At 34.1% G+C, this 13,776-nt stretch overlaps 1 protein-coding gene across 1 annotated transcript in view; it reads right to left on the bottom strand.

The window, feature by feature from the left end:
- Positions 1-13,776, bottom strand: part of NUP210L (nucleoporin 210 like) — a 68,721-nt gene that overhangs the window by 43,253 nt on the left and 11,692 nt on the right. The window contains exons 6-12 of the mRNA XM_006177199.2: positions 13,492-13,624; positions 12,428-12,586; positions 9,088-9,156; positions 7,955-8,061; positions 7,164-7,304; positions 2,736-2,873; positions 2,111-2,266 (exon numbers count right to left, since the gene is read on the bottom strand). Of these exons, the coding sequence (XP_006177261.1) occupies positions 2,111-2,266; positions 2,736-2,873; positions 7,164-7,304; positions 7,955-8,061; positions 9,088-9,156; positions 12,428-12,586; positions 13,492-13,624 (903 nt within the window). The remainder of the gene's footprint in view (positions 1-2,110; positions 2,267-2,735; positions 2,874-7,163; positions 7,305-7,954; positions 8,062-9,087; positions 9,157-12,427; positions 12,587-13,491; positions 13,625-13,776) is intronic.

Genomic DNA, 13,776 nt, shown 5'->3' with positions numbered 1-13,776 from the left:
TACAAACATTAACATATTTACTATCTGGCCCTTTACATAAAATATTTGCTAACCTCTGATACAGAGCACTTCCTCTTTCTTTGTATCTTTTTAAAAAAAACCTTTTTTTTTTTAAGGGACCCTCAAAGCTCCCTAGGCCCCTTTGCGATATGAGGTTAAGGCAAAAAAACAGCCTTCTATGAACCAGGATGCTTTTTCCCTCACTAGACACTGAATCTGCTGGTGCCTTGATTCTGGCCTTCCCAGCCTCCAAAACTGTGAAAAATAAATTTCTGTTGTTTATAAGCCACTCAGTCTATGGTATTTTGTTATAGCAGCCTGAATGGACCAACGGACCAATAGAGTCTTTTTTTTTGGTTACTTTCTATGTTTCTTTTGCTAGTTCCTCTTACTCCACCCATGTCTCTTAAAATGACACATATTACACAGGGTCCTTGTTCTGTTCTGACTCTGTATGCTCTTCCTGGGAAATCTTATCCAGTTCTAAAACTTCAATGATCAACCATATGCTGATCACTCCAAATTTTTATCTCTAGCCCTAATCTTTCAGTTGTACTTCAGACACCTATTTCCAACAACAAACATTCATCTGGATGCTCCATAGGAGAGGCACACTAAATTTATCCAAAACTGAATTCATTATCTTCCTCTCTTTCTTTATTCTTTTCCTGTGTTTTCTATTCACCCAGCTGCCAAGCTTAATCTTTCACTTTTCTCCACTCCACTGGGCTTCAGATCTGACTAAGTCTACCTCTAAAACAACCCTCAATTTGTCTCCTTCTCTTCATTCGCAATACCATTTCACTAGTTCAGGCTTAACTGGATACTTTGCCTTCACTTTTTCCCTTCAATCCATTTTAGTCTACTAGTATACAGCATCAGCAACTATTTTTCATTCCTTTTTTAAAAATATAGTTGTTATTGTCTGACTATAAAATAATCAGATATCTCTCTAAACACAGGCTTTACCATATTATTGCCCTTATGAAAAATCTGTGTTGGCTTCCCCTTGTTGACAACAGGGGTCAGCAAATGTTTTCTGTAAAGGGCCAGAGGGCAAATACTTTAGGCTTTGGGGGCCACATGATCTTGTGGCAACTACCCAAATCTGTACTTGGTGATTGAAAGCAGGTATTGACAATACATAAATGAATGGCTGTGTTCTGATAAAACTTTACCAAAAAGGTAGCAGGCTGAGTCTGACCGTTAGGCCTTAGGTTGGCTCTAGCTTTCAAAGTCTTGTTCAAGTTCCCACTTCTTCATGATAGTCTTGACTAGTCACAGCCACAAGGATTTTTTTTTATTAACTAATAGTACTTTTACTACACAATTCAAATAGCTATCAATCATAAACTGTTTTAAAGTACCTTAAAATGTTATTTAACTTTTCATGTGTATATATCTTCCTAGTTAGACTTTTTCTTTAAAGTAGGAATGATATACTGTTTCTTTGAATGTCCTATGATACCTAATATGGTGCTAAGTACATAAGGGTACCCAATAAATGTTCACTGAATGACAACAACATGCTAAGTCCTGCAGGAAATGACAACATGTATTAACATATATTAAAAGTTGGAGAAAAAAATTTTTAAAAAGTGGGAGAAAATAGAAAATAGTAATATAATACACTGAAAAAGAGTTTTCAGTCTTACAGAAACAAGATAGGTAAACAAAAATATAAGACTATAAATAAAGTTTCTATGAAGGTCATATACATGATAATATTAACAAAGTACAACAAAAAAATAACAAAAATAGATAACATTAAGAATTGAATATATTCCCAGCATTGGGGTAAACATTATCTCATTTAATTCTGACACTAACCCTTTGAGGTAGATACTATTATTATCCCCATTTTAGAGATGAGAAAACAAACACAGACATTAAATAATTGGTTATTAAGTGAAGCAGGATTCAATCCAGGTCGAGGAATATTTAATGAATATGTACTTCCAAACTGAATTTGAGCATCATTTTTATTTTTATTTTTTTAAGCATCTCTTTTAAATAGCCAATTTGAAGAAACTGTACATGTGTTACTGTACTTAAATTTAGACAGCAATGTCTCAGAGGGGATATGAAAGTTGTTTGGGGAGTTGCTTACCTTAATTTCTCCATATCGGAAGGGATTTTGTACATCTCGGGCCAAAACACTACTGTTTCCCCTGACCTGACCTGCTGTCACAAATCCTTTAGTGGTTACCAGAGCCACTGTTTCATTAGAAGAGGTCCAAGTGAAGTTACCACTGCCTCCTTTTACCTGTGGAAAAATACAACTTTATATTAAATTAGTATAGGAGGAAAAACAAAATTTAAGTGAAGATATAAAATCTGGTGAAACAAAGTTTAGGAAATAATAAAACTATACAATAAATTATTTCTGGAACATTAAGAAACTGTGATGATTTACTATAGTAGCTAAATGGAGAAGGGAAGTACTAAAGGGAGATTTTGTAACAGCAGTGTCACAAAATGTCAAAAGGGGGCACAAGGGAGCTTGGCAAAACTTTATAAAATTTCAAGGAAAAGATATATGGAAGAGAGACAGAAAGTAGACCAAGTCTTGTTAGGATGACTGTATTCAAGAGCATGACTTGGTTGTCACCAAAAACTGAGTTATACTACTAGGATTAGGCAGGGGAAATTTAACATTAACCAAATATCAATAAATTAAGCTATCAGAGAAACTGACTTACTTCTTTACGAATTCTCATGATAGGATATCATACCTCTATTTTATGACGATATAACAATCCCATGGGATGATGAGGAAATGCCAGAAAGTTGGGTGTAAGCTTGATGGGAAAATAAACCTTCACTTCCTGCTGATTTATGACTGGAAATTTTATAGGCTGAATATTTTTATTCTATAAGAGCAAAAAAAAGGGGGGGGGAGCAAAACAGATTTTATAAGGACTATTCTTGTGGCCCATATTCATATTTAAAGCATTAGCAAAATGGTGTGTTAATAGATTACTCACCCAGTTTCTATCAATAAAAGAAATAAATAAATGCTCCTGTTCATTAAAGAAGTGCAGCTACTACAGTTCAATAATAATGAAAAGGATTTTGATGGACCTAAAATAGGTATCACAGTCATGGAAGGTACTTAAGATTTCCTGAAATAAGAGTTTTATCAACATAGACAGGGTAATCATAGTTTCAGAAAGAGGTTCCTGGACATCCATCAGGTTAGGACATAAATTGTAAAAGCAAAGGGATATTAAAAGCTGTTCAGAAGAAAAGAAAGAGAACATTTAAAGATACTAGGGTAAGACATTCTCCTCCTGCTTAAATACAAGAGTAGGGTTGTGGTCAGGGGGTATCCATACAGGTAAAATAGAATCCTCACACTCAACTCTGTTGGCGTTTTCTCCTTGAAGGCAAAAATCTATCTATCTACCTGTTTATCTATTTATCTCTTTTTTAAAGAAGCCATGAAATATTTATCAACTGTATCAAATCTGCAATAATGGCTCTGATTTTCTCTTCACTCTCTTCAGCTGGCTAGCTGGATCATATACTGAAAATAAGTCTTTCAGTTTAAAAGAACATTATTCTAATCCACATACCTACAGTTAATTAATTTTTGACAAAGGAGGCAAGAATATGTAATGGAGAAACAGTCTCTTTGGCAAGTGGTGTTGGGAAAGCTAAACAGCTGCATGTGAATCAATGAAGTTAGGACACTGGAATTGCCCTATGATCCAGAAATTCCAATTCTGGGTATATACCCAAAAGACCTGAAAGCAAGGATTTGACAAGATATTTGTATACCTGTGTTCACAGCAGCATTATTCACAATAGACAAAAGGTGGAAACAATACAAATATCTACTAATGGATAAATAATAAATAAAATGTGGTATATGCATACAATGGAATATTATTCAGCCTTAAAAAGGAATGAAATTCTGACATGCTACAACATGGATGAACCCTAAAGACATGCTAAGTAAAAGGAGCCAAACACAAAAAGGACTATTGTATGATTCTACTTATATGAGGTACCTAGCTTATTCAAATTCATAGAGACAGAAAATAGAATAGTGTTTACCAGGGAATAGGGCATAGAGGAAATGGAGAGTTACTGTTTACAGAAGGGGGAGGCACAAAAAGATGACAAAGTTCTAGAGATAGATGGTGGCAACTGTTGCACAATGTGAATGTACTTAATGCCACTGAACTGCACACCTAAAAATGGTTAAAATGGTAAATTTTATGTTATGTGTATTTTCTCACAATAATTAAAAAAAGACTTCTTATAAAGAAAATTCCAAGCTCAAATAGTTTCACTGTGAATTCTACCAAATATTTAAGGAAGAAATAACACCAATTCCACAAAACTCTTCCAGAAGATAGAAAAGAATACTTTTCAACTCATTTTATAAAGCCAACATGATATCAACATCAAAACTGACAAAGACATTACACTAAAAACAGGAGAAGGGAAAAAAAGCTTTAGGCCCTTAAAAACACCCATGCAAAATCCATTAACAGAATTTTAGCAAATTAAGTCCAGCAAGGAATAAGAAGATAACAAATTATAATGAAGTTAGGTTTATCCTGAGAATATAAGATTGATTTAATATTATAAAATCAATCAATGTAATTCAGCATATTTAAAGATGAAAAAAGAAAAACTATATTGGTCATCTCAGTAGAAGTAGAATAGCACCGACAAAATTCAGCACCAATTCATGAAGAAAATTCTCAACAAACTAGGAATAGAAAAGAACTTCAACCTAAGGATAAGCATCTTCACAAAGCCTGCAGCTAACATCAGACTCAATGGTGAAAGGGTTAATGCTTTTCCATTAAGATCAGGAATAAGGAAAACATGTCCACTCTTACCACTTCTATTGAACACTGAGGTGGAGGTTCTAGCCAGTGCAATGAGGCAAGAAAAAGAACCAAAAGACATATTTATTGGAATGAGAAGAGTGAACTGTCTTTATTCAAATATAACATAATTGTATATGTAAGAATTTCTAAGGAATCTACAAAAAATTACTAGAATAAGTGAATTCAGCAAGCTTTCATGATTCAAGATAATATGTAAACCCCACTATATTTCTATACACCAGCATGATCACTTAAAAGGAGAAAAAATTTTAAATACATATATAACTTATAAAATTGGGACAAATTTGATAAAGTGCAAAGAAATGCAACAGATTTCTGCATGTTAATCCTGTAACCTGTTACCTTGCTGAATTTATCAGCTCTTGTAGTGGAGTCTTTACGGTTTTCTATATATAGAATCAGAATCATGTCATCTGCATATAGTGACAGTTTTACCTCTTCCCTTCCAATTTGTATCTCTTTTATTTTTTCTTGTCTGATTGCTATGACTACGACTTCAAATATTATGTTGAATAGAAGTGGTAAGAGGGGGCATCCTTGTCCTTGTGTGGGGAGGGCTATGTGCGAACTCTGTATTTTCTGCTCAATTCTGTTGTGAACCCAAAACTGCTCTAAAAGAATAAAGTCTATTTGAAACAAAACAAAACAAAAAAATCACTGTGTATTAAATATTGTTGAGAAAACTAGATATATTTTAATAATGAATATAGATCTATACCTAACCACAAGCTGATGAAAGAAGCAAATAATAACAATAAAGTACGATGAGTATGATCTGAGAAGTTCAGGGAGCTCTGAGAACATATGAAAGAGGAAAACATGCCTGAGGAGCTGATGTTTAAGGGGGACCTGTATACTGAGTAGGGAGAAAATGCTGTAAACAAAAGGAACTACATTTGTTTATAAAAATGAAAATAAGTGAAAATAAACTTAGAGGCAAAAAGGAACAAGGCATTTTTTAGAAGCTGAAAGTTCAATATGGCTGAAACATAAGCTAGGAAGAGTGACAAGACCTGAAGTTGGAGAAGTTGTCAGGGTCCAATTATATAGAGTCACAAACTCAAATGCCTACTGGTACCAAGTAGATATCATAAACAGTTTTATCAAACTGAATATAAAATAACAGAGAATGGCAGGAAACACGGCAGGCTGAAAAATGTAGTCTAAATGGTGTAGCCACTATGTGTTCCAGCTAATCACTGTCATATTTTCATATAACCTAGAGAATCAGAAATCTTGGATTTTATTTAAAATTTCCCAATTAAAAAGAAACTTACACACCTAAATAAAAAACAAGACCATAAACCAAGATAGTCTGCAGGCCACCAATATGTGATCTCTCTCACAGAGGTTCTTACAAAACCATGTTAAGAAGTTTAAACTTTACCTTAAAATCAGCGGGAAGCCACCAAAGGAATTTAAACAGTAAATATGTAATAATTTTTACAGTTTTTGGAACATCACTCCAGCTATGGGCAATACTGGAATACCAGCTTAGAGTTTACTATGAATATCTAGGTGAAAGGCAGCAGTGGGGATGGTAAGAAATGGGTTTGAGAGACATTTATAAAAATTGACATGGTGTTCAATAATATATTGAATGTAGAAGGTGAGTGAGAAGGCAGAATCAAGGGTAACTCTTGGATTTTGTCTTAAACAGCTGGTGAAAGGGTCACTAGAGAAAAAGTAGGTTTGGGAGAGAGAAACAAATTTGACAGGCTATTAAAAATCAGATACTTTTACATTTTAGAGGCATTAGAAACATATTCATTCCTTATTCCTTTACCCAGTAACTCCATTTCTGGTATTATACCATATAAAAATTAACCAAAAAGAATAAAAATTGTACAAAGAGACTCAATTATACTATTTACAAAATTGAAAAACTTGTTAAAAACGCAAAAGTTCAAAGATGGCGGCATGGTTAAACAACTGGCATATTAACCTTTCGGATTTTCAGAATAGAAAGTACACTTATGTGGACCTGATGACACAAGGAAATGTGCATATGAAATAATTTTTAAAGGAATCTCAAATGACACATATACACAATGACCACAAATGCAGATATATGCCATAACAGAGATTGGATCAGAAAATCTGGGGGGAGGGTATAGCTCAAGTGGATCAGAAAATCTGTAGAGGTATAAGCTAGTAAGTGTACTGTTTATTAGTTTCTTTATTTTGTGAAAGATAAAGGTGAGATATGTCATATATGTGCTTGCAAATCAACAAGTCAGCCAAGTCTTATCAGTATTCTCAGGATTCAAAGACCGTTCTTTTAACTCCTACCTGGTAAATGATGGAGGTCAGGGATGCGTTTATCACGACAACACCATCTTTCAGGGCTTTTACTACGTGGTAAGATCCATTCACAGTAGTTAGCTGCTCTTCAAAGTACTCCCTCAGGAACGTGAACATAATCCTGAGATTCTGAAAATCAGCCCAGCAGAACACAAACCTGAGGAGATGTTTTTTTCCTAAAGCCATCTTAATCCCAAAGCATTTTTTAAAAATGCATTCTGAGGGTGAAGAAATAAAAACAAAATCTTTGCTCTCCCTCATCAAATTCTAATTCTAAGCTGGAGAGATGTAATTTTTAAATTGTACTAGTTTTTGAAAGATCCATTAATGGCAAGTAGTCAGAAGTACAAAGAGCCAAAGCTTATGTAAATGGTAGTATAATTTGTGCCATTCCATAAATTAACAGTTCTCAGAGGGGAAAAAAATGGATGCTAGAGAGTGAGTATAACACTTCATATCTAGTGTTCACACTACTACTCTCACCACTACAAAACTCTGGTACCATCTTTGAAATGAAATTGTAGAATGAGGATCCCCTCTAAAATGCTATTACTGGCGCTAACTTCAACTCTTCTATATTCTAACCAAATTATGTCTTTTCTTTCTGGTTTAGCATTCCTCAAGAACAGAACTAATTAATGATTATAATAAAGTAGTAACTTGCATTTCCAAAGGTAAAATCTGGAAGCAAAAGAAAAAAAAGTCTTCCAAGCCAGAAAGACTGCCCACTCAAGGAGTTACCTATAAAGGGGCTAGAAAAATACAAAAGATACACTTACATCTGAAATATAGACCTTTGTGCTGCTTTTATCAAATACTTCTACTGTAATAACATACACCTGTCCCACCTCTAGACTCCATCGGTCTCCAGGTTGGACTGTGAAACCTGTACAGAAATCAACAAACAAAAATATTAGAAGAGGCCAATATTTTTCTACAATGAAATAAAAAAGATAACCTTTAAAAAGCCATTTAAAGAGCAAAACTCTTTAAATAATAGATGAAGATGATTTCCAAAGTAGATCCTTTAGTCCCTTCTACTAAATTGTATAATAATTTGGATATCCAAAGATCCTGGTTTAACTTAGATCATCTCAGGTATAAAGAAATGCTCTCACCAGAAACAGAAAGAAAAATACCATATGTTATCACTTATATGTGGAATCTAAAAAAAAAAAAAAAGTTATTTACTTATTTACAAACCAGAAACAGATTCACAGACATAGAAAACAAACTTATGGTTACCAGGGGAGAAAGGGGGCAGGAAGGGATAAATTTGGAGTTCGAGATTTGCAGATACTAATATATATAAAATAGATAAACAAGTTTCCACTGTATAGCACAGGGAACTATATTCAATATCTTGTAGTAACTTATGGTGAAAAAGAATATGAAAACGAATATATGAAAGTTCATGTATGACTGAAGCATTATGCTGTACACCAGAAACTGACACAACATTGTAAACTGACTACACTTCAATAAAAAAAAATAAACAAAAACAAACAAATAAAAAGATATGCTCTAACTTAAATATGTATACAAAAAAAACCCCTCAAAACCCACAAGTTTCCTCATTCCTGATATGTCAGGTAAGATTTCAGCTTCTTTCAGTCATATTCATTGTTTCACATGGCTTAAGGACATTAGGTTTCTTTTTCCCTTGTATAAAGTGTCTTTTCCTAACCCAAAGTTGAATTACACGGATCTTGACATTTTTTCACAATATGTTTCAAGATGCTTTACTCTTGCAGAAAGCATTTAATCCGAAAAATGTGAGAAAACATGTCAAAGTAAGGTTGAATTTGAAATCAGTTAAGTCTCAAAATGAAGCACTCTAGTTTTTAATGCACTCATTTCAGTGAAATACTTTAAATTATTTGGATTTCTGAAAATAATTATCTAAAAATACCTAAAAATCCAGGCTCTACAACATATATGGTGCAATTTGGGAGTCCAGACACAGATCGCATATGGACATCTTAATTTTTGCTTAAGGAAATCATATAGAGTTTAAGGAAATCATATAAGCTAGAGTAAGCTACTAAAAATAAATAAATAAACCCACAAACAAAAATTCTATCTTTTATTATCCTTTGGAAAGCAAAACTTAAATGTGTACATGCTGAGGAAATACTGAGGGAATCACAGGAATCAGGTATTCTTGAATATCAAATACAAGGAAGATGAGAGAAAAAGATCATACTCCATGTTTTTAATATTCATTTAGCTGCAGAGCCCTTTCTCCAAAAAAATTCTTACATAGGAGCCCATTATGGAAAGCAGGACAAAGTGGCATTGCTCTCGGCTGAAGAAATGGACAGTGGTAGATGGAGAGGGAGGGAGAGGCATGACTTGCCATCCATGCCAGCAACTTGCCTTGGGCTCTGCAGACAGTTTTAAAAATCACTAGTTGAGTATAACTGAATCACAATGCTGTATACCAGAAATTAACACAATATTGTAAAATGACTATACTTCAATTTAAAAAAATCACTAGTTGATTTTCTATTATCTGAGGTAATTCCTTAATACCAAAATATTTTCTCTTTGCCACCAAAGATGCTTCTAGGTCACTTACACATCATACTACCCATTATTCCCTTCAGTTAAATTCTAGCAGAAATACAAATTTATTCTGTTATTGGTCTATACAGAATTGAATTAGTAATGTGCTTCTCTCTCAAAAATATACTACACCCAAAAGCTAAGAAGAAATTATTCCTGCTCTGAGAAATATATTTCTGAAATGACTGAAGACACTCATTATTTTAAAGTACAATAATTTAGAAATTCTATTAATTCAGTCATGTGTGAGGGTACAATTAAGAAGTATATTATCTACAGTGATAATGGAAGTAAAATATTTCACCTATTTCAGGGATCAAACTTTTAAAGCTGTCCCAGTACTCCAAGTAAGCTACTGAATATACATACAACTGATATGCTAATTAAAATTATTTGTATCTATTCGTTAAAACAAGAGATAGGCAATCTGTGCCAATCTAGGTTTGGTTCTGATATGTAGTATCCATAAAATATAATTACAATATTTTAAAACATAATATTCATAAATATAATATTCATAAAATATAAGCTAGAAGAAAATTCAGAAGCACATCATTCCTTTCACTTTACAGATGAGGAAACAGATCTCAGTAGGTCTATAAACCAGTTCATTCCTCCAATATCAGAATAAGATACCTGCTTTTCATCTAATCCTTCCATCTGCTCTGAATCTCATTTTCTCTTGCCCTTAGATATCTTGCTCCATCAACTGGCTCTTTTCTTCCATTATCTCTGCTCTCTATTTAACTTATAGACATGTTCCAGTTTCTCTTACCTCAAAAAAGTTCTCATATCTTTTTCAAACATCTACCTTGTTTTTCTTCTTCTTTTTAAAGCCAAGCTATTTTTATTGAAGAAGTGACCCAAGACTTCCTAGTTACTATAGGCTTTCAGTCTTTATCTTTATTTCAGTCTTTATCTCTGCCTATTTCACCTGAGGAACATTCTCTTTGTAAATTCCTCAGCTGGTTAACCAAGAAACTCCTCTCTCCTGGTTTTCCTACTACCTTTTAAACATTCTTTCTGGGCCTCCTTTAGAGTTCCTCCTCTTCCACATGAACCTCAAAAGCTGGCATTTCACAGTTCTGTCTTTGGCCCTCTTCTCTCACTCCATATATTCTCCCTAGTGGACTTTTGTCTACAACAATAGCTTCAATTAACACCTGTCTATAAACTGATAACTTTCAAATATCTACCCTCATCCTGAATCTTTCTCCTCCAGAGATATAATAAAATTTCTGCTTGGATGTCTATCCCACAGATACTTCAAGTTAATGTGTGAAAAACTAAACTAGTTTTCTTTTCCCTTAACCTGCTCCTTCTTTTATATTACCTATCTCTATGAACAGTACCACCAGCCATCCTAAACCAGACGCTGGAACAAATTATGAATAGTCACCATTCATGTCCTCAAGAAAGACATATAAATAGATAAATATAATTTATAAATATTTTAGTATTTACTACTTTGGAATAAATAACAATATGAACTGAGAATATGGAAAAAAATCATGGTAAATCTGCTTGGAGAATTCAGGGAAGTGCTTGACACAGAGCTATGGTTCAATAAATATCAAATGATGTATTTTGTAGGTACTACTGTATTTGCTGACAAATGCCCTAGGCACCTTAAAATGACTAGAGAACAAACAACTTTCAACCAAAACTCCTCAATATGTTTTAGACAAACAATATAAACAACTAATTAACACTATTCTACAAAAAATACTGTACCTTCCAAGCCTGATGGGTTCTTACTCAGAGTAAGCCTACTAAGCCCTACACAATTCACTTGCTCTCCTACTCTGTTACCTCTTCTACTACTTTCCCGACTCTGCACTCAGCCTCAGCGTCTTCCTTGCCCTTCTTTAGACATGCCAAAATTGCTCCTGGTTCAGAACCTTTGCAATTGCTGTTTCCTCTTCCAGGCGCTCTTTCCCCCAGATATCTGTATGGTTCATTGCTTCAATGTGGCCTTATCAGAGAGGACTTCTGTAACTACCTGAGCATAACAGTTTGTATCCTCTGCACTTACAACAACGTTGAACATACAAGAGAAACAGAGTAGGTATTTGCTGAATGAATTTATTTGGGATTCAAATATTCAAAAAATAGGAAATATTTTAAAATCAAACACTGAGAGAGAATTTTATGATTTTTTTGAATTCTCTGAAAATTTCAATATTCTGATCATTTAAATCTTTATACTGTTTTGTTTCCATTGACTATAGTAGAGCTCTATGTATCTCTCTTCGTTCAATTCTTACATAGCAGGTTTAGTGAATTTTTAAAGATTCTCTTGACTCAATTTAATGAATATTAATTATCTACCACAGACAATACCATCTTTTCTCAATTATTCATGTGAAAAGAGGAAAGAACAAGTTAAATAAAATTTACACAATTCCTCCAAACTCTGTTTTCCCCCAGTCTCCTAATTAGAATTTGATTGAGATTGCACATAAGCTCTGAAGTCAACAGATCTCGAGTTCCAAATACTCTTCTCTCCCTACCCTTTGTTAGAAATTATGACAATAATTTATACTGCTTGGTTAAATGTAGAACTTATAGAAAATGAGTGCAATAGTATTATAATCATGCTTAACAAATTATTTTACCAAGGAACATGTCCAGCATGCTCCAGGAAACATAGATTGACAGCTAAAACTTGAACAAAAGGATACTTTTATGGACAAAGACAAGGTTAGTTTGGCCCAGTTGGACAGCAGTCACCATGGCGGTTTTCTCATCCAGTAAAGCCACTTTCCCAGAAAGAGACACATTACATGAAACTCTATGGTCTTGCAACTCCAGTGTATAATGTTCCAGGGGAAATTCCACCTCTGTAAGACATGAAAGATACATAAATGTACCAAGAGCAGCCATTCCAACAGACAATGGTGTATTGGATTATAAGAGGAAGCAGGCCTAAAGAAGAGCATGATCTGCTTTTAATTTCCTTCCTACTATGATGAATTTCTACATGTAGCCATTTTGGGGAGAATACTATCTGAGTTTATTGTTGATATTGCTTGTATTCTTAAAAACCAGTAAACCAAGAGGAGGAGAAGGGATCCGGACTAGGTAAGTAAGTAAAAGACTAATGCTAACGGATGCTTTATAAACTCAGTGGGGCTTTTGGGGTCAACAGAGTATTAAGTTTTCAGTTAATGACCTGAGTTTCTTAAGAAACAACTTTCAGTAAAGATTATTCAGGTCCCTTCTGTGGTAAAGTTTCTGCACTTGCCCTATGAAAGCTAGTAAACTTTTGCTTGTTGTTTTAATAGACAATTCAGATGCCTATGGGCACAGAAGAAGAATAATAACTGAACAATAGCATTAGCCTGTTCAAGATATGGGGACTATCTCTGCTCAGTATTAGCTCAAGTACAGTAATTAAGGAATATGGTTGATCTTTGTACAACGCAGGAATTAGAGGCACTGACACCGGCCCCCTCCACCACCACCACACAGTGGAAAATCCACATACTAGTCAGCCGTCCATTACCCCAGTTCTGCATTCACACATTCAGCTAACCATGCATGGTACTGCAGTATTTATTGGGAAAAAATCCGCATATAAGTGGACCTGCACAATTCAAACCCATGTTGTTCAAGGGTTGACTGTACTTTATCACAAAATCTAAAAACACAAAGAAGTGTTTTGCATACATAATGTGGAGTTGCTTCTCTTATCAGCAGAAAGGGTTTGGGAAATGTTATCTTAGGAAAAGATTAATCACCATACCTGTCATTCTTCCCTGAACCATTTTTGCAACTCTGTATTTAATATATGCTCCTACTAAGAGATAAATATCATGGGATGGTATAAAAAATATATTCTCCAAAACAAGCAGACGTATCAGTGCTGCTGCCACTTTCTAAAAGAAGGAAAAAAACAGAGTTTCCACAGGCAAAATCCTCAAGGTCATCTTCCTTGTAATAAGTTTCTTCTAAAATATTTTATAAAGATTAAAAATGCTTTCCTAATCACAGGTCATAATTTCAGTTAGCCTTAAAAAGTGATCATGAA

The sequence above is a fragment of the Camelus ferus genome, chromosome 21, assembly GCF_009834535.1.
Source record: "Camelus ferus isolate YT-003-E chromosome 21, BCGSAC_Cfer_1.0, whole genome shotgun sequence".
Lineage (NCBI taxonomy): Eukaryota > Metazoa > Chordata > Mammalia > Artiodactyla > Camelidae > Camelus > Camelus ferus.
The sequence above is the reverse complement of the archived record's forward strand: the minus strand, read 5'-3'. Positions and strand labels throughout refer to the sequence as shown.